This window comes from Saccoglossus kowalevskii, chromosome 14 (assembly GCF_978046115.1).
Source record: "Saccoglossus kowalevskii chromosome 14, keSacKowa6.1, whole genome shotgun sequence".
Taxonomy (NCBI): Eukaryota; Metazoa; Hemichordata; class Enteropneusta; family Harrimaniidae; genus Saccoglossus; species Saccoglossus kowalevskii.
Window position 1 is genome coordinate 34,680,116 of NC_140654.1, and position 22,906 is coordinate 34,703,021.

Consider the following 22,906-nt stretch of genomic DNA (forward strand, 5'->3'; position numbering starts at 1 on the left):
ACCATATACCACATTGTCATTTATACATGTCAGTCATGACAATATACCACATTATGTCATTTATGCATGTCAGTTATGACCATATACCACATTGTCATTTATACATGTCAGTTATGACCATATACCACATTATGTCATTTATGCATGTCAGTTATGACCATATACCACATTATGTCATTTATGCATGTCAGTCAAAGGTAGGAATTACTTTAAAAATTTCACTTGAATCTGTAGAAAAACTGTAATGACAATTTTAAAATATGTTTGTATATCATATTTAAAATTGCTACTACTCCATAATAAATTGTAGATTAATAAAAAATAAATGAAATTGATTATTGATATGGTGCAATTCTTTGTTGCTTAAAATTAAGATGCTACATTTACAAATATAGACGAAGTACAGTATCTGTGTCTGCGTAATTGGACATTTAATGTCATCATATCAGTTCAGACCATACTTTGCATTAAAAAATGTGAACTCTGACAATGAGGTCATCATTAAATCACAACTCATATAGTAAATATATACATCAGGATATATACAGCATATGAACATTATTTGATTGCATGTATAATTCACTCATGGTAGGTATGATCCAAGCACATGGCACATATATTAGTCTGATGTAGATGACAAATGTATCAACTCTGAGAACACAAGATGTGAAATAAATTGGATAGTGATCTATTTATCCTTTGATTCTCTATTTCTCTTGGCTCGTTCATTTTTCCACCAGACTCTTAGATTTGTCACTGTAATGGGTCGTCCAGTCTGTTGTCTAAATGGATGAGTATTCATAATGTTGCAAAATCCCTGTAGTGTTTCATCTATGGGATGCTGGCACATATCAAACCATTCTTTCATTCTGGGGACTTCATGCTCCGGATGGAAACTAAGTTTTCTACCAGCCATGTATCGCACATAACGTGGTACTTTTTCCACCTTTGGTGGATCTGTTGGAATGAATCAAAAGGTTTAATATATCATATCAAGATTTTATAAGATAAGCACATGCAACTTTCAGAATCATGTACAGTGATATACAATGAAAATCTCACAGAAAGCAACTGTTGCAAAGGTTTGAAAGCGCTCCCGTTTTTGCATTAGATGCTTGGAAATTGTCGATAAACAGAAATCACCAAGAATATCAAAAACACATATTACTCAATTTGCAAATATGCACTGAAACTTCTAAATATGGTCTGAGATGAACATGAATCATTTCATTTACAGACTCACTAATTTTAATTTGATTTCTCTTGTGATTTTGTGACCATATTACATATGCATTTTGTAAATCCTTGATCATACATAACATGGTACAGGAGTATAAATGCACATCATACTACAAGGTTAAGGTAAATAGTAAATAAATAACCCTTGGATTACTCACCTTTGAGTTGTACTTTACTCTTTTTATAATTCTCATACCATTGACCAAACTCTTGACATTTCTCTTTACTAATAGTTGCTCCATATTTACCATTAACAATACAAGAAATCATGGACTACAAAGAGAACAAGACCAGCATTACAATAAGGATTTGGCCACAGTGCCATACTGGATGGGTAGTTGGCCACAGTGCCATACTAGATGGGCAGTTGGTCACAGTGCCATACTGGATGGGCAGTTGGCCACAGTGCCATACTGGACGGGTAGTTGCTCGCAGTGCCATACAGGATGGGCAGTTTGCTCGCAGTGCCATACTGGATGGGCAGTTTGCTTGCAGTGTCATACTGGATGGGCAGTTTGCTCGCAGTGCCATACTGGATGGGCAGTTTGCTTGCAGTGCCATACTGGATGGGCAGTTTGCTCGCAGTGCCATACTGGTTTGGCAGTTGGCCGCAGTGCCATCCTGAATTGACAGTTGACCACAGTGCCATACTGGTTTGGCAGTTGGCCACAGTGCCATACTGGTTTGGCAGTTGGCCACAGTGCCATACTGGTTTGGCAGTTGGTCGCAGTGCCATACTGGATGAGTAGTTGGCCACAGTGCCATACTGGACGGGCAGTTGGTCACAGTGCCATACTGGATTTACAGTTGGTCACAGTGCCATACTGGATGGGTAGTTGGTCACAGTACCATACTGGACGGGCAGTTGGTCACAGTGCCATACTGGACGGGCAGTTTGCTCGCAGTGCCATACTGGATGGGCAGTTTGCTTGCAGTGCCATACTGGATGGGCAGTTTGCTTGCAGTGCCATACTGGATGGGCAGTTTGCTCGCAGTGCCATACTGGTTTGGCAGTTGGCCGCAGTGCCATACTGAATTGACAGTTGACCACAGTGGCATATTGGTTTGGCAGTTGGCCGCAGTGCCATACTGGTTTGGCAGTTGGCCGCAGTGCCATACTGGATGGGCAGTTGGTCACAGTGCCATACTGGATGAGTAGTTGGCCACAGTGCCATACTGAATGAGTAGTTGGCCACAGTGCCATACTGGACGGGCAGTTGGTCACAGTGCCATACTGGACGGGCAGTTGGTCACAGTGCCATACTGGATTTACAGTTAGTCACAGTGCCATACTGGATGGGTAGTTGGTCACAGTGCCATACTAGACGGGCAGTTGATCACAGTGCCATACTGGATTTACAGTTAGTCACAGTGCCATACAGGATGAGTAGTTGGTCACAGTGCCATACTAGACGGGCAGTTGATCACAGTGCCATACTGGATTTACAGTTAGTCACAGTGCCATACAGGATGAGTAGTTGGTCACAGTGCCATACTGGATGAGTAGTTGGCCACAGTGCCATATTGGATGAGTAGTTGGCCACAGTGCCATACTGGACGGGCAGTTGGTCACAGTGCCATACTGGATGGGCAGTTGGTCACAGTGCCATACTGGATTTACAGTTAGTCACAGTGCCATACTGGATGGGTAGTTGGTCACAGTGCCATACTGGACGGGCAGTTGATCACAGTGCCATACTGGATTTACAGTTTGTCACAGTGCCATACAGGATGAGTAGTTGGTCACAGTGCCATACTGGATGGGTAGTTGGCCACAGTGCCATACTGGATGGGCAGTTGATCACAGTGCCATACTGGATTTACAGTTTGTCACAGTGCCATACAGGATGAGTAGTTGGTCACAGTGCCATACTGGATGGGTAGTTGGCCACAGTGCCATACTGGATGGGTAGTTGGTCACAGTGCCATACTGGATGGGCAGTTTGCTCACAGTACCATACTGGATGGGCAGTTTGCTCGCAGTGCCATACTGGATGGGCAGTTTGCTCGCAGTGCCATACTGGATGGGCAGTTTGCTCACAGTGCCATACTGGATGGGCAGTTTGCTCGCAGTGCCATACTGGATGAGCAGTTGGTCGCAGTGCCATACTAGATGGGCAGTTGGTCACAGTACCATACTGGATGGGTAGTTGGCCACAGTGCCATACTGGACAGGCAGTTGGTCACAGTGCCATACTGAATTGACAGTTGGCCACAGTGGCATACTGGTTTGGCAGTTGGCCGCAGTGCCATACTGGTTTGGCAGTTGGCCGCCAGTGCCATACTAGTTTGGCAGTTGGCCGCAGTGCCATACTGGATGGGCAGTTGGTCACAGTGCCATACTAGATGGGTAGTTGGTCACAGTGCCATACTGAATTGACAGTTGGCCAAAGTGCCATACTGAATTGGCAGTTGGCCGCAGTGCCATACTGAATTGACAGTTGGCCACAGTGCCATACTGGTTTGGCAGTTGGCCGCAGTGCCATACTGGTTTGGCAGTTGGCCGCAGTGCCATACTGGTTTGGCAGTTGATAGCTGAATATTTGAATGAATAAATTTAACATTAGATTGTAAGATCATTGTTGCAAACATGTTGTGAGTAAATGACAAGTGAGTCATTAACATTAGATGGTATGAGTAATTAACAAATGAATTATGTTGTGAACATGGTGGCATGAGTTAATTCTTCAACTTTCTCACCTGTGTCAGTGGACTGATTTGTCCCAGCTGACTTTGATTGATTTCTTTAAGGACATCTGTGATTGCATTTCTTACTTTGACATCAGTCCATTCTTCCTCAGTATCAGCTCCACTACTATCACTGCATAGACTATTACTCAGGCTGCTACATCGATCACTAAATTTAGACAAAACAATAAAATTAAAAAGAAACTTTATATTATTAATTATATCTCCAAACGTTAGAGCATACTAAATTTTGCAAGCTCCTTTATTAAGAAATATCAAATCCAAATAAAGACATTTCCAATATAAGTACATGGCAAGAAAGTTTCACAAAATATGCCAAAGATCTCGGTGAAAGGCAATTTTTCAGAGGGTTTATACATTGTAATGTAACAGACAATTGTTAATATACAAGAATAAAAATTATCTGTAATACTTTTGAACATGAAATTATTGACACATTCAATAAACAGTTGTGATTCAGAGATTCTCTAAGCGTTACTAAAACAAACTGTGTGTCACGTAAAAGCTTAGATATAGATGAATATAGATATAGAATAGTTTTTTTCAGCACATGCCGACTCAATCCCAGGCATTCACATACCTGTTTCGACAGAAGTGAAAAACTACATCATTCTGTCAGGTGTGTGTTAGGTTTGGAGCACTTCGGAGGGTGCAATTCACGCGACCTTGTCAGGCTAGGATATATGCGAATACAATAGTTTATATGCTGTACCAATGTTTGTCTATGGGATTACTTGATGCCAAATTTCACTATAGTGTGTTTTTGCCTATTGGGACCATGTAAGCTAGACAATCTGTTTTTTCTTTGTTTTCTGGCTACACTGTATGACTAAATAACTACAGAAAACAGATTGTTAGTATACAATTTAGTAATTATTGGAATGTAGGTATACAACCAAATAATTTCTTTCAGGGGGGTTGAATTATAGGTTCAATTTCCTTTTTGGTGATACACTATGGAACATAAATGAAAATGTGGGAAATACCTCATCAGCTTTAATTAGGAAATATGTAACTGATTTATGGCAATATAGAAAAGAAATGATGAATGTAATTTAAATATATGTATTACTGTTTTCATGCTGCCGATACAAAGGTTGAATAAACATTATATTATTTTATAAATAGGGAGTATCACTGATTATTGATTTAGACGCATATCTTAATTTTCCCCATTACAAATTAGTTTTTGGAGAAATACTGCCTGAAAAAAATGTATAAAAGGTAAATATGTTAAAGCATTATTTATGAAAAAATAGTATTTATCAAAATTATAAAATAATTTGTCACAACCAGTAGGCTACTATATGTACTTTGATATTTGTATATATGTATGACTCACCCATGACAATTCTGGTCATTTGTCTCAACCATAACTAGTTTGGGTACATTCATTTTTTGCCTTTCCAAATCAAACCATGAGTTGAGTATCTCAGTATTATACTTCTGTCCCTGTAACTGTCTGAATGGTGTAGCATTCAGTGTGTCCACGTATTCACTCATGGTCAGTGCTGTTGGGTTAGGGTTATCCTCAAACCACTGACGTAGCCGTGGCAGTTCAAAACTAGAGTTAATTCGGAATATCTTTTCTTGTTCCTGATAGGACATCTGAGAACTTTCTGAACCGGTAGGACTGACAACTGAAGACGGAACAGTTGCCGGTTCAGGTGTACTGATTTTCAATGGAGTAGTAACTCTTACATTTGTTGTGTTTACTTCTACAGATTCTGTTTTTATCTCAAACGATTGCTGAGTATTTGGACTTGACATTTCAGTTTTTATTTGCTTTGCATCAAAGTTACTGGTAGAGCTTGTGGAGCTAGTGTCCAGACTGTTTGAAGGCACCAGATCAGTAGACATACAGGCAGCAAGAATGGAGGAACCTGCCAAAGGTGTCGAAATTGAAACTGGGAAGAAAACTTTATCAACCAAATTTGGTGAGTCAATTTTTCCACTAGAAACAGGTGGAACTGAATCTGGAACTGGTCGTACTGGTGTCAGTGTGGGGGATGTTACTAACGACTGATTTTTTGAGAGTGAGTTAGTCTCTGACCCTTTCACACCATCATGAGAAAATTCATTTCTGTACATTTTGGCTCTAGCATTTTTGAACCAAACTGTTACAGTCTTCATTGTCCATTTTTCGCGACCAACCCGAAATGAACTTGTATTTAAATCATGAATAATTTGTTCTTTGAGAGCATAATCTGGACGTGGGTTTTCAACAAACCAGGCCTTAAGTTTTGGGACTTCATAAAGTGGATGGATGGAAAATCTATGTCTTTTGCGTTTACCAAACAAAGCTTCTGCAACTGTTGCTGAATGCATAATTGAATCTGCTATACGTTCAGACTTGTTATTGGTCATCATCGAGGTTTGCATCATAGTTGGTGGGTGGAAGGTACTGCTGGATTTCTTTGCTGTTACTGGACCACTACTTAGGGTAGGTGTAGGTGAAGATGACACTCCAATTTTTCTGTCAATTCTCAAAGGCAAAAGAGGCGGTGGTTCTGGACGCGGGACTGTACTGCTAATTGATTGTTTACTCACAGTGTCCATGTCAGTGCTACTTGATGCAAACATTGAACTAGTGCTAACATTCCCACGATGTGTGCCAGATGTAAAATTTGTACTGGAAATACCAGGTGTTGATTTTTTACCAGATGTAAAATTTGTACCGGAAATACTGGATGTAGAATTTGCACCAGAAATACCAGATGTAGAATTTGTACCGGAAATACAAGATATAGAATTTGTACCAGATATACCAGGTGTGGAATTTGTACCGGAAATACCAGATGTGGAATTTGTACCGGAAATACCAGATGTAGAATTTGTACCGGAAATACAAGATGTAGAATTTGTACCAGATATACCAGGTGTGGAATTTGTACCAGAAATACCAGATGTAGAATTTTTACCGGAAATACTGGATGCTGGGTTTGCACTAGAAATACCAGGTGTTGAATTTGCACTGAAAAAAATAGCTGCAGAATTTGCACCAGTAATAGGAGAAGCTGAATTCACACTGGATACATATACAGAGTCCATTCCAGGTGGAGGCTTTACATCAGTTGTGCTGGCATGCGCAGATTGAATTCTTTTCATATGAGAATCTTTTGCAGATCGTAAGCTATGCATTATATCTTTTACTGTAGGTGGTTTGTCACAAGTGTTTGGTCCATTATAATCATCATACATTGAACAATCGTTTTTATACTTTGCTCTAGCATTCTTAAACCATAAAACAATTGACGAAAAACGCAAAGGCGTTCCTTTCTTCCTCCTTTCCAGTGAATTGAGTTCATGGAAGTAATACAGCATCTGTTCTTTGGATGGCCTGCTATTATCAGCAAACCATCGTCGTAATCTAGGCAACTCTTGTTTGGGATCAAATAATGTTCTCATACGTCTGAGACGTGATGACTTTTTCCTTGGAGGTATCAATGAGTCCTTTGACAGACCAGTGTATATTTCATGCCATTTGTAAAAGGCTCTAGATTTTTCTGATGAAATTTTGTTGACATATTTTCCGAGAACTATCTGGGAGATCATTGCCTGTAAAAATAAAAAGTACTAGCAATATATAAATTTGAACATAAATGGTCCTGTATGAGATGTGACTCTATGGAAACACATTCATTTAAACAATGTCAACTGCGAGTCAGCCATTTTGGATTCTATGGTGACAAAAATGTATGTGTGCTTCTCAGATATGTGTCATGTGAAGAAGTCTGAAAAGCTGAGAATGGGTTTCGAATTGTGGAAATGTGTGATTTTGAGACATTTTTGGTCTCAAAATTGCTGCCAATCAGACATCTTGAATCAGATGATGAAACAAATGTGCATATGTTCCATATGATTCATGTGTGGAGTTTTAATTTAATTGACCCAAGCATGTGTAAGATGGATATGGGGACACACACACACACACACACACACACACACGCACGCACGCACGCACGCACGAACGCACGCACGCACGCACTGATCTGGTTATAGAATGGCAGAATTATCTTTCTGGAACAGCATTTATTAAAACAAAATGGCCACCAGACCGCCATTTTGAATCTAATCTGAAAAAAATGACATGCATCATTGTTTGCCCAACAAGATCTATGCATGTCTGTCACCCCCTCAAGAGTATCTATTTCATCCAGTCTAACAAATCAACTTATAGATTTGTACACAAAATTCGTCATAATATTAATCATTGCCTAAATGTTTAGTACTTGGAGCCTATGAACTAACCTGTGAGAATGGACATCCATGACTAACCAAAACAGCTTGTTTGTGATTTTTCAGTAAAGAATCTAATTTTTCTTTTATATCCAATATCAATAATTGTTGTTGAGGACTTGGACTTTGTGGTGGAATACTTGGACTTAGCTCAACTGATGAAACCATTGGACTGTCTGGTTTTGAAAGTGAAGTAGTTGTAGAGCTTTCTGATACTGGACTGGTCAGACTTACTGACTGGATCGGAGGTGTTCCATCACTCATAGAAACTCTTAATTGGTCAACAACACTAGGGTTGCTGTAATCAACAATATATAATGTGCATTGTGAATATTATCAACACTGGCTTAACATTTATCAATTGGTCAACATGCCATAGAATTCAATATGAACATTAAAAAAATCAAAATGGACAGAAAATAATAATATAATAACATAAGTTATTGTGTACTAATAAACCAGTCATCTAAGTGAAACACGTACAAACAATTTGATGTATTAGGACTTAAAAAGTTAGGGCTGCCAGTCGGCCATATTTTATTTGATTAAACATTATATTCATGTGCACATGTATGATATCGTGCATGTTTCTATGCAATGAAAGTCAAAGCACATACAAGAATTTACTAAATAGCCAAAATCTGATTGCCAGTTATATAGATTAATGTACAATGTATAAATAAATAAATACCTTGTTATCTGAATTCGTAAAGTTGCAACATTCATGAGATTTGCAAAGAGATAATCTACACTGACTCGGGGATCATCGGTTATGCATTCTAATGTCAATGGTTTCCAATTGACAATCTGAATAAAACCTGAAATGTATAATAATTCACAATATATCATGGACATGCATTGAACTACATTACTCTGATGTGAGAAATACCACAACCATGATGGCTACATGCTATGTATGTCCGTACATAGAAAACTAGCCTGTAGTAAACAGACGCCGGTCAGCCATTGAAGCAAGAACACACTTTTTATTATGAGCATCTCCATATATATAGAATTACACGCTTTTGATATGCTAATGTGATTACCGGTATGTCATATTCAGGTTATACAGGGTCAATACATTACACTACACTCATTGAACTACATTACACTTGAGGTGAGAAATATCACAACCATGACTTACAAATTAGTAATATTGACAGATGTTACCGTATTACCCCGGGCAACGCGCCCAGGGGTCTGAACATACGAAATCGGGAAAAATTGGGGGTGGGCACTTACCCGAGGACCACCCCAAAAAAGATTTTAAAAAGTTGTTTTTGTGATCGTATGATAAGGTCAAATAAAGGAATGACGATCTTTTTTTATCACACTATCTGCTTCCCCTTGGTGGTTCCTTAATTTTTAGATGTAATTATAAAATTGAGCTATTACCTGTTACTCTACCCCCTTTCTATCACAGTCTATTGTGCAGTTGGTGGAAATTACATTGCCAGCAACCAGTTCAAACAGTTGCTAACAATATAATTTGGAATAACGCCAACATTCTCATTGAGTGTGTGTTATCTAGATTTCATTTTAAAGGGCATTGTCTATATCTCGGACCTTTATATTTCAAATGGAAAAATAAAAAATTGGACACAACTACAAGAAATTGGGTTTACTCCTAGACAATATCTCCTTTGGCACGGCATAATTTCCGCTATACCACCAGAATGGAGAGGCTGTACTCCCTTTTTTGTTAGACCAGAATTGCCTATTGGTTTGTACATTAACAACATATTTTGTCCACTGAATATGGTAACATGTAAAGTAATACGGAAAGCCCTTTCATCTCTTTATTTTATTCCACCAAAATGTAAAACTTATTTTCAGCAGTTGTTTCAACTAAATGAAATTAAGTGGGAAATTATTTTCAAGTTACCATTTAGAGTTACCATTGAAACAAAACTACAAGAATTCCAGTGGAAACTAAATCATAATGTTTCATTTTCGAATACTATGCTTCACCGTATGAGACCTCCTCTCGTCACCTCTAGCCTTTGTTCTTTTTGTCATAATAGCGATGAAACTCTAACATATTTATTCGTTACATGCAACTATGTTACTGTCCTTTGGACATCAATATGTAATAGATGGGGTGAACTGTGAACTTTTAAATACCCCAGACACTTTCACAGATATTCAAATTTTGCTGGGCGATGATCAGTTCTCAAGTTTATTGAACCATATCATTATTATAACTAAACAAATTATTTATTCCTGTAAATTAAATGGCACTTCACCTTCATTTCGTCTGGAAGAAAAAAAAGTTATGGAAACAAAAGAAATAGAATATTGTATATGTAGTAAAAATAGCACTATCGAATTGTTTCAGGTGAAGTGGGGAAACTTTACCTAATGTTGGTTTGTGCATCTTCCAATTTACAATCCACAATTTTTTAATACAATTGGAGTTACATGGTAATCTGTCTTCATTATTTGTTGGTTTTGTTTTGTTTTCTTTTGTTTATTACTGCATTTACTGTATTTATTAAAGTCCTGTAATTTTTTTGTTTATGGGTAATAAAAAATATTTATAAAAAAAATAAAAAATAAAGGAATGCTTTCGTACACTTTGTACACGTACTTATTTCTTGATTTATGCGAGGTTTCAATAAACGTGAGCACTCGGTCAAGCATTGTGGGAACACTGGGTCGAATTTCAAGAATAAAACTTGTTTTATGTCAGCGAATGAAATTGTATTACTCACTGAAATTGGCTACAAAGTATGGTAAGTATTGTAATCAATGCATGGTTACTTTTTTAGTAACCGTGATCAGTGCAAGTCGAAACGGCCGGGAAAAACTACCGCTTGTAATCCAAGATGGCGATGACCTCATTAGCATAATTTTGTTCGCGCACGTATTGATACATCGCATCGTAATTACTGAAGAATAGCAGACAGGGTTATGAAACAAATAAACCTTTTATTACTGATGTGAAATGTTTACAAACTATTGTGAATACATAAACATATCCAAATGGCGATACATAAAAAACAGACTGAAAATAAACTCTGGTCGACCTCATTAACATGATTTATTCACGCACCCACACACACGACAAAATTATGATGCAACAATTTCCCATCGTCGGCATGCCTCATTATGGTTATCGTAATGGACTTGAGGTCGGCAAAATGTTTTTTCTTCAACGACAGAAAAATAATCCACATGACCGTAATGCCATAGATGTGATGAAGGGTGGAAAGAAAGTAGCAAGTTTACGATGTGCTGTCTCAAAAGTGCTAGCTCCAGTTGATATGATAAAGGGAAGTTGTGCAACCAAATTTGCCGAGTTCGCAGTTATTCGCCAATAAAAAAATAACTAAGCAAAAACTCAAGCATTTTTGTAATAAAGACATTATTCTCTATCAATAATCTGCCCAAAACAGAAACATTTCTACTAATTCTTGTGTTTTTTCGACGTTTTTTGAAAAACCTGCGATTTGGCTACGAAAGTAGAACATTCCGGAGGGGGTGAAACAGAAGAGCCAAACTTAACGCGTAAAAATAGAACGCGTATTTTGACCTCTACGTGGCCAACCAATGGACACGGATACGTTTGCGGTCGTTGCCAAAAAACCCCGCGTCCATCGCCTGGCGATGCTCTTTCGTTTCACCTCCTCCGAAATGTTATTTTTTTATCGGCGAAAAACTGCGAACTCGAAAAATTTGGTTGCACAACTTCCCTTTATCATGTACACCCAGCGACACCGATGCCAGCTGACTGTGCTCCCGTTATGGATTCACAGTCAGCGAAGTGCTACGTTTTGAAACCAAAGCTAAGTGCTTCAAACCACTCACCAAGATATGGATTATTGCAATATTGGATTCATCGTGAATGAAGAGAAAGCAGAACGTGTGCGCCACATGCTGCGTGGTTCATCTTATGTCGTTAGTTCCAATGAGTTTTTACGTAAAACACAAACAAAACGGGCCTTTTCAGGGCCACCACACACTCCCAAAATTGAACTACCGTAACAAACACACTACTTAAATAAATCAAACGCGTTCGTTTTTGACAAATAAAACTTTATTGGTGACCCCTATTTTGGCTAAAAATCACTCTGGGCGTTTAACCGAGGATGTCCCCAACATGTAACTTTTGTGAAAACAGGGAGGGGCGCGTGCTCGGGGTAATACGGTAGTTCATATTTTCAGCACAGTTTCAGATGTTACAATTGTGGTGTCTTACCAGTGACAATGCTTGAATGTTGCAGTGTGTAGCCAAGCTGTATTAGTGCTTCCTTAGGGAGATTGGAGACTGGTAAATCATTAGGTACAAGAGTGTAATCATCAACTTCTAACTGATAAAATGGACTGCCATCTTCTGTATAATTACCAGTGGATACTTCAACCATGCAATGTATGGGAAGATGACGACATCCTACAATTAACATAATAGCTATTGAATGAAACATATTTGTGTTTGTGTGAGAACATTCAGGGGGGGGGGGATAAACTTCAGCTGTTACCACTTGAGCTAACTTCTTTAAAACTGTGTTAACTAATTTGAATCAAAGAGGTGGTTCCAAACTGAATTAATTAATCCAGATTTTGTATTATTTTTGTAACAAAATCTGTCAAGACATGTAGTTAAAATAATCAAGCTGACATGGTCGCAAATTAATTATGCTGAATCAAAACAAAACATGTTTCAAATGGTAGACAGGATTTAGATTCAAAATTAATTCTAATTTTGAGTGAAATATATGTGTGAAACATTTAGTCCAGTCCCGCTGGGCGATGGACACAAAATGTATGCAAAAAGGACACAGCAGATGAGCAAAATGATTTAATTCAGCAAGAAAAAATGTATCAAATGAATAGCTTCTGCAATAGTTTCTTTCTTTCTTAGGTGTTAAAAGTTGATGTAGGTGGATTTTTCGTTGAAAATAGAAGTCCTAAACAAGCAGCCTATCGGCTGAGATAGCTCCGCTGTTAGCAATGCACATTTCAATTAAAGAACTGAAGACATCATTAGAAAATGAACAATATGTATAGTATCAAAGCAAGAAGTCGAAAATATCACTTTTTACCAAAAATGACAAAAATATTCACCAAAATTAGAGAATTGAAGATATCATCACAAAATGAACAAATCTGGGAGAGGTCCACATGTAGTATCATTATATGTAATATCAAAGCAATTGAACTTTTGGTTTTTAAGAAGAAGTCGAAAATATCACTTTTTACCAAAAATGACAAAAATATTCACCAAAATTAGAGAATTAAAGATATCATCACGAAATGAACAAATCTGAGAAAGGTCTACATGTAGTATCTATATATGTAATATCAAAGCAATTGAACTATTGTTTTTTAACAAGAAGTCGAAAATATCACTTTTTACCAAAAATGACAAAAATATTCACCAAAATTAGAGAATTAAAGATATCATTACAAAATGAACAAATCTGAGAGAGGTCTACCCAAGGTACATATACACCAAGTATCAAAGCATTCAGGCTTGTAGTTTTCAAGAAGAAGTCGAAAAAGTAAAACATTGACACGGACGATCACTCATATGATAAGCTCCGCTCGACAAAGTCGACAGCGGAGCTAAAAATATTAATTTTTAGTAATTTTGAACCCCAAATAAGGACCCACCAATAACTGCAATTTTTTCAATGGGCAAATTTAATTACCGACACTATGACAACCCAACAACAATGTTTTGAGGAATATTGCATAGGGAAATAATGGTTTTCATGATCAGCCTATCTCACCTTCCACAACCACCACTCCATTGCTATGATCCTGTGTACTGTAGCAAGACGTGTCCAGAACTTCTGAGGAATCTGTTTTAGATTCTGTTTCCATGACAACTTCATCTCCTTCATCCTCCTTATCATCTGCTGCTAGTGATGTCACACATTTCACTGGAGTGGACTGTTTTCTTCGCTTAGATGCAGCTCCTCTGTTGGAGTCTGCCTGGCTTATCTAAAGACAGAAAAGTCAATAATTACGATCGTAATGCCCAGTATTTGGTATCAACATTGACATAATGAACTCAACAAGGTGGTACGAACACTGACATGCCACGGAATGAACAAATCTGACAAAAGTCCACTGAATGTATCAAGTATCAAGACAATTGGGCTGTTAGTTTTCATTCTGGATATAGATGGCACACTATTGGTATACAGTTCATACCTCATTCTGGTTATAGATGGCACACTATTGGTATACAATTCATACCTCATTCTGGTTATAGATGGCACACTATTGGTATACAATTCATACCTCATTCTGGTTATAGATGGCATACTATTGGTATACAATTCATACCTCATTCTGATTATAGATGGCACACTATTGGTATACAATTCATACCTCATTCTGGTTATAGATGGCATACTATTGGTATACAATTCATACCTCATTCTGGTTATAGATGGCACACTATTGGTATACAATTCATACCTCATTCTGGTTATAGATGGCATACTATTGGTATACAATTCATACCTCATTCTGGTTATAGATGGCACACTTATTGGTATACAATTCATACCTCATTCTGGTTATAGATGGCACACTATTGGTATACAATTCATACCTCATTCTGGTTATAGATGGCACACTATTGGTATACAATTCATACCTCATTCTGGTTATAGATGGCATACTATTGGTATACAATTCATACCTCATTCTGGTTATAGATGGCACACTATTGGTATACAGTTCATACCTCATTCTGGTTATAGATGGCACACTATTGGTATACAGTTCATACCTCATTCTGGTTATAGATGGCACACTATTGGTATACAGTTTATACCTCATTCTGGTTATAGATGGCACACTATTGGTATACAGTTTATACCTCATTCTGGTTATAGATGGCATACTATTGGTATACAATTCATACCTCATTCTGATTATAGATGGCACACTATTGGTATACAATTCATACCTCATTCTGATTATAGATGGCATACTATTGGTATACAATTCATACCTCATTCTGATTATAGATGGCATACTATTGGTATACAATTCATACCTCATTCTGATTATAGATGGCACACTATTGGTATACAATTCATACCTCATTCTGATTATAGATGGCACACTATTGGTATACAATTCATACCTCATTCTGATTATAGATGGCACACTATTGGTATACAATTCATACCTCATTCTGATTATAGATGGCACACTTATTGGTATACAATTCATACCTCATTCTGGTTATAGATGGCACACTATTGGTATACAATTCATACCTCATTCTGGTTATAGATGGCATACTATTGGTATACAATTCATACCTCATTCTGGTTATAGATGGCATACTATTGGTATACAATTCATACCTCATTCTGATTATAGATGGCACACTATTGGTATACAATTCATACCTCATTCTGATTATAGATGGCACACTATTGGTATACAATTCATACCTCATTCTGATTATAGATGGCATACTATTGGTATACAATTCATACCTCATTCTGATTATAGATGGCACACTATTGGTATACAATTCATACCTCATTCTGATTATAGATGGCATACTATTGGTATACAATTCATACCTCATTCTGATTATAGATGGCACACTATTGGTATACAATTCATACCTCATTCTGATTATAGATGGCACACTTATTGGTATACAATTCATACCTCATTCTGATTATAGATGGCATAAATACTATTCATTCATTTGTGATCATGAAACTTAGAATCTATTTAGTCAATATAGTCACCTAACTAACAGTAATTATTGAACACAAAATTAACTGAAGACTTGTATGCCGACTTACCATGAGCATGCAAGCATTTTCAACTACAGAGAACTATATGCATGTAAAAACCATGAGAATGAAATAATGTAGAAATGGAGTCTGATTGGATCAATTTAAACATCTGCTACATATTTTGCAAAGCTTGTATTAAGAACTGTCAACAAAAAAGGATTATAAAAAAGCAAGATGGATTAAAAAATATTGTTCTAACATACAGCATATAACAAAATATGCAATATGGGATGGATTAAAGTAATCACAGAATATTTCATGGTGACATATGTATATGGATTAACAAAACATCTTCAATTAGCCCGTAATAGGCCAAATCTGCATGATTTTGCATATAAATTGGTGATCAGTCTAACCCATTGTAGGATGAAAATATTAAATATGTACAAATTTAGTACACCATGCCTGATGCAATGTGCTTGCAGGGCTTGAGGTTAATTGTGAAACTCACTTGTACAAAATATATGTTGCCTTTATATTTACTATAATCTGTTAAGGCAAATTACAATTCAGTTGTCTAAATGGCAATTTGACTTGCCTCTAGGATAGAAAACCTTTAGTGTCAAACCCTAACCTTAACTTTATGATAAGTTTCTATTTGTAGAAAGACCCTGGAAATTTGTATACATTGTATAATGGCAAGTGTTCTGCAGATGATGATAGGAAGATGAGGGTGTATAATAACAAGCAGCCTGTCAGCTGAGATATCATTAGAAAATCAACAATATGTATAGTATGAAAGCAATCTGACTTATCTAAAGAATTTTACCAAAAATTACAAAACTGACCATTAAAATTAGATAATTAATAATATCATCATGAAATGAACAAATCTGAAGGAGCTTTACCTGAGGTATACCTATATGTATAGTATTCAAAGCAATCAGACTTGCTGTTTATAACAAGAAATCGAAAATATCACTTTTTACAAAAAATTACAAAAAATGAACAAATCTGAGAGAGGTCCACGTGTAGTACCTATATACATGTATGTAATATCAAAGCAATTGGACTTGAATTGAAGATATCATCATGAAATGAACAAATCTAAGAGAGGTCTACCCAAAGTACATATACACCAAGTACATATGTATCAAAGCATTCAGACTTCCAAGAAGAAGTCGAAAAAGTAAAAAGTTGACACGAACTACGGACGCCGACGGACAATCACTCATATGATAAGCTCTGCTTGACAAAAATGTTATACAATCCTGTATTTGTGTATTTATACAGACACTAAGACTCTGTAGTCTGTTTAGAGGTAATGATGTACAGTGTACAAAATAACACACTACTTGGTTATTTCAGCGCATGCACTTATGTAAATTACCAGTAGAGATGGTTTATGGTAAAAAAAAGTAATATTTGAATGATTCAGTCAACAACAAATTGAATTTTGGGTTTATGTATGTTTGTAAAGGATATGTGCTTCTAATAGAATAAATACAGAATATGTAAAGAGAGACTTATAATCTAATATTATTTATATTTATGTACATTTTATAAATTACTTTATTAAGAAGCAGATCTCCAAAAGTATTGCACTTAAGGTAGAGATGCAGTTTATTTGGCTTGCTTTTTAATTGAGTAATTAGACAATGAAGATGGTATTATATATCCAACATGTTATATATTTTCTGAAAGCTTATTATACAAACTTTGTAAAACTTGTCTTTATTTTAAATATCCAGAATGCGTTTTTGATTTTGGGTCAAAAATATGCTTTTTTGGACAAAAGTGGTTTAAAAAAAATTAGCTTAAAAACTTCAAGTCCGTTTGTGGGTAAAATTACATCACTGGATACCTTGGTATACTACTAATTCAAATGCGTCCACTCATCTCTCTAACGGCTTTCAAAGTCGCACAGCATGACCTCAAAGTTCACTCTTTTCTATTTTTGCATAATTTATATATCCATGTTAATTGCGGACTTGTTATTTTTGTTCGACTCGCCGTAATAAACTGTCCGGACGCATTTTGAAGGGGGAACACCTTGTCAATAATGTGTGAAAATTTCGAGGCAAATGGTCAAAGCGTCTATCAGCTATTTTAATTTAAAACCCAAGAATTCACCAAAAATAGAAGACGAGAAAAAGGCTAATTTGCATATTTGCGCGTTAAACCGGGAATTACTGCTTTGTCATACTTTGTCATACTTTCTAGACTATTGAAATTGAAAGTTAACGTATAGACATAGACATTTTATGTAAAATCGTTGGAACAGAACAACTGCTCTTGAATATATAAATCAGAAACACGTCATTCATACCAGTGTTTTGATGGGGTCGGTAAAAACACGTGGCAATGCCCAGTAAATATGACGTCATCTCATGAATTATTAAACAGGGGGCGGTCCCAGGAAGGTGACCTTTTATCACGATCAAAACATCATGGCTTCTCTTCGGTGTATTTTCAATAAAAAATCTACGAGTATTTCAGAGCCTATGGTTTACCGTGAAGAGTACAAAGTGGGATATTAAATTATTTATCCTTGATGATTTTTATGTAGTATTGAGAACCAACTCCAGGAAGCGAACGCACAATAATGAATAATCGCGTAATCCTAGAATCGAAACGCGAGGCACAGAAGTTTTGCTTATCGTTTCCAATCCCATTTTCCCCACTGCAACATATTTGTTAAAAGAAATATTTGAATTCTGTTCGTTTTTAAGGAGGCATTTTTTTATTTTTTCCGATTTTGGCAACGCCTTATTCAGGGATTTTATAAGACAGTCGCAGACAATCAGCGCACGGATGTACGTACAAAACATGCTGTTGTACTACCGGCGACGGTCGCCTGCAAGAAGAGAGCTCCAGCTCCTAACGTAAAAGTTTTAAAATTTCGACCGGTTTTAAATAATTAGTGTTGGAAATCTGACATGTTTTAAGAGTGCAAAATTAAGGTGCATTTTCGAGCGGTCGAAATTTTTCTGAATAGAAATCGGCAAATGAAAAAAATTGGAGTGCTAAACAGTGTGCTTCGTTAGTTTAAAAAAATGGAATGTCCGTCAAATTGACGTAAACTTCCCCATTTTTCACGGAAAAAGCAAAGGTCGTGGCCGAGTTGCAGGCTAAAAAACTCAAAAATCAAAACAAAATCATCAATCAGTAAATATTATGACAAGGAAAACAAAACATCAGACGCGGAGAAGCGGTCAGCGCATCAAAAGAGTTGTTACCGTAATGTATCAAGTTACCTTTTCATTGAAATTATTTGCTTGTTTTCAATTAATTTTAGCGTACCTCTGCAATTTATTTTAGCATTGTCAGTTGTTTGCTTCATTGAATTAAACTGAGTTCGTCCGGTTGCAAACAAAGCTGTCTCGCACCACCTAGCAAAACTTGCGAATGATCGAAGTACAGGTACCCATTGGACAAAAGATACACAAAAGTTTGTATCTCCCCGACCCAGTGCAATATATCCGGTTAGAATCAAAGCTCACGTGTCCCTTATTTGAGGGACCAGATTCTGCCGTAAATTCGGGATGGGATTTCGAAAAAAAATAAAATGGGACTTTTAAGGTGTATTTTGGCGTCATTTTCGAACATTTCAATCATTCCTGATGCCTAAAATAGAGTATCAGTTTTACCGTAGTCATTGACGCCTATTCAAGAGTATGATGTTTATTGTGACTAGCGTGAATGGGTAAGCTTCGTTTCGACAATGAGCTGTTATCACTGTAAACAATGTTAAATTATTCCTCACATGCTCAGTTTATTTTTTGAGAACAATTATTTAAAAATAAAATCTCTCAGTCAATCAGAAACTCGGATTCATGCCTTCAGGGAAAGTCATTTTTGGACGCTCACATCGATTTTGTTTTTCGTTCGGTGGGCTGATGCCTTCAGTGTAGCTTTTGCCTCTTCCGACATAGAAATCATTTGAATCTTTTTTCTACCTCTCTTTCTTTTCACACCACGCATAATGTAATGATAAAAATTAGGAAAAAACGCTGAGGAAATATAATGTTTGGTTTGCTAGCGAGCGAGAACTGATTTGAGAATAATTGCACATGCGCGTGAATTGAATGAACTATGACCCGTACAATCTCGATTTGCATATTGTCAATCAAAGGTCCGGTTATTTGGTTACTCATGCAAATTAGGCAATTGGACATAAACATTGCCACGTGTGAGTGTTTTTTATTTTTAACCAGAAAATAAACAGCAATTTTAACGGTGTTCCAATAAGAATTCATTGGTCAAATTTTCACAGAATGTTCTTTAGATAAAAATCTATATAAAAAACGAAAAAAACTATTTTTGATTGAAATTCACAAATAAACTGCATCTCTACCTTAAAGCAAGAATTGCATTCTTTATATGTTACATAATAAAAATGTCCCTTATTGTGACCATCGATCAGTCCCCATCAATACACATGTACATATCCTTCTAATATAACAAATATATTATTTTTTGATATCACCTAATGCAGGATGCTATTTTTTAATATCAAAATATAAATAATGTACGCATGTTTTTGTTAAGTGCAAAGGTGTTCTTTAATAAATTTACAAAAAAGGAAGTGCACTTAAACTTAATCCAAAATGGAATATCAAATATACAGTAAAACCATTTTTGCTTCTAAAAATTTTCTGGATGTTAAGATTTATGCATTCTTGAGGACAAAATTATATGAAAATTTATTTGTCTTTGAAATTTACACAAAATTTAGTAATTTTTTCTGACTAGCATAATTTATAAAACTTTGTCTCGCACAAAAAAAAAAGTGATTTAGACTTTTTCTGTTTTTACTAGACTGACCAGCCAGCTTTAAACTAATATTAAAATTCTATTATTATATGCATATACATGTACAGAGTATCATGTACAGGTCATAATGGTTAATAAGGTTTATAATTTATGTGCATTGATGTTTGTAGGGGTAAATATAATATTGCATCAACTGTATAATTTACCCTGCAGAAAACAAACCAATTTAGCAGAGAATTTATATGATATTTTAGAAAAAATATACAATAAACAAGGATCCAGCAAAAATTATTCTGTGTATTGGAGTTTAATCTATAAATACATACAAGAGTGTTGATTAAGTAACCATAGCTACACACAAATAATAATACAATTATAAACATCAAAGCAGCAAAAAAGGTTAGCTCAGAATATTAAGTATTAAAGTTTAGTTTCCGTATTTCATTATTTATTGTTCATAGTTTCTAAATTTCAGTTTTTATTGTTCATAGATATTTACAGTAATAAAAGTTATCCGTTCTGAAACCATTTCCAGTTATTATGATTGTGTACATGACAGCCCCACACACACACACACACACACAAGAAGACAGGATGATATGTATGGATATATGCAAGTACTGTAAAATCTGTATTAAAAGCCGCGGCTTCTATTAAAATGGTACAATGCAACAGAGGAGATGCGGCTTCTATAAGAGCATCTAAACATATGCGACCTGGTGAATTTTTGGGTCTCGATTGTTCAAAAAGAATGGGTGCGGCTTCTATTGGGGATGCAGCTTCTAATACAGATTTTACGGTATGTTTCATGGATTTATAGGCCACTCTTTGCTTCAATTCCAACTATATCTCTGGAAATGTCATTTGCTGTTTATCATTCATATTTCGATATAACTCTAACTAACTACTATTCACGTTTCACAAAATTTGCCCAGCCTTGCTTCTACCAGTCATTTAAGTCAACTCCCAAATTGTCTTCACAGTGAAGGTTAATTCAGATATATTGTAAATTACACAGAGATAACACTACAATACATTTCCTTTCATTACACAACAGTCTCTGTGGTGAGGCAGTTACATTTTCAACAACCATCATCAATTCTCTTGTTGTATACTGGAACTGAAAAAAAACCTATACACATGTGGGTAATCTACCACGCGTGTGAGGGTAGTATTCTACCTAGTGTGCGAGGGCAGTATTCAGTGAGATTCAACTACACATAGTTATTGTACACTATACACATGTGGGTAATCTACCACGTGTGTGAGGGCAGTATTCTACCTAGTGTGTGAGGGCAGTATTTAGTGAGATTCAACTACACATATGGTAGTTATTGTACACTATACACATGTGGGTAATCTACCACGTGTGTGAGGGCAGTATTCTACCTAGTGTGTGAGGGCAGTATTTAGTGAGATTCAACTGCACACAGTTATTGTACACTATACAAATGTGGGTAATCTACCACGTGTGTGAGGGTAGTATTCTATCTAGTGTGTGAGAGCAGTATTCAGTGAGATTCAACTACACATAGTTATTGTACACCATACACATGTGGGTAATCTACCACCTGTGTAAGGGCAGTATTCTACCTAGTGTGTGAGGGCAGTATTCAGTGAGATTCAACTACACATAGTTATTGTACACTATACACAAGTGGGTAATCTACCACGTGTGTGAGGGTAGTATTCTACCTAGTGTGTGAGGGCAGTATTTAGTGAGATTCAACTACATATATGGTAGTTATTGTACACTATACACATGTGGGTAATCTACCACATGTGTGAGGGCAGTATTCAGTGAGATTCAACTACACACAGTTATTGTACACTATACACATGTGAGTAATCTACCACGTGTGAGGGCAGTATTCTAACTAGTGTGTGAGGGCAGTATTCAGTGAGATTCAACTACACACAGTTATTGTACACTATACACATGTGGGTAGTCTACCTAGTGTGTGAGGGTAGTATTCTACCTAGTGTGTGAGGGCAGTATTCAGTTAAATTTGTTTAAATGTGCTGAGAGAGGAAAAGAATTTCATTTCATTATCTACCACTGAATTATGACAAAATTTGTAAAAAAATAAACAGAATATAGAGATGGTATAAAACTTAGCATTGCATTGGTTGAAATAACTATATATACTGTCTTTGTGAATCTAAATCTTCAGTGATAGTCTCCTAGTAACCTCAAATGATGGAATTTGATTTGAAAA

The 22,906-nt window shown here is 36.4% G+C and overlaps 1 protein-coding gene across 1 annotated transcript in view; it reads right to left on the bottom strand.

Moving 5' to 3' along the window:
• Window positions 1–335: 335 nt before the first annotated feature.
• LOC102803172 (uncharacterized) overlaps window positions 336–22,906 on the bottom strand; it is a 39,046-nt gene continuing 16,475 nt past the window's right edge. The window contains exons 2-9 of the mRNA XM_085507605.1: window positions 13,923–14,136; window positions 12,389–12,580; window positions 8,879–9,005; window positions 8,200–8,485; window positions 5,291–7,506; window positions 3,940–4,096; window positions 1,398–1,512; window positions 336–957 (exon numbers count right to left, since the gene is read on the bottom strand). Coding sequence (XP_085363731.1) covers window positions 689–957; window positions 1,398–1,512; window positions 3,940–4,096; window positions 5,291–7,506; window positions 8,200–8,485; window positions 8,879–9,005; window positions 12,389–12,580; window positions 13,923–14,136 — 3,576 coding nt within the window. The 3' untranslated portion in view covers window positions 336–688. The remainder of the gene's footprint in view (window positions 958–1,397; window positions 1,513–3,939; window positions 4,097–5,290; window positions 7,507–8,199; window positions 8,486–8,878; window positions 9,006–12,388; window positions 12,581–13,922; window positions 14,137–22,906) is intronic.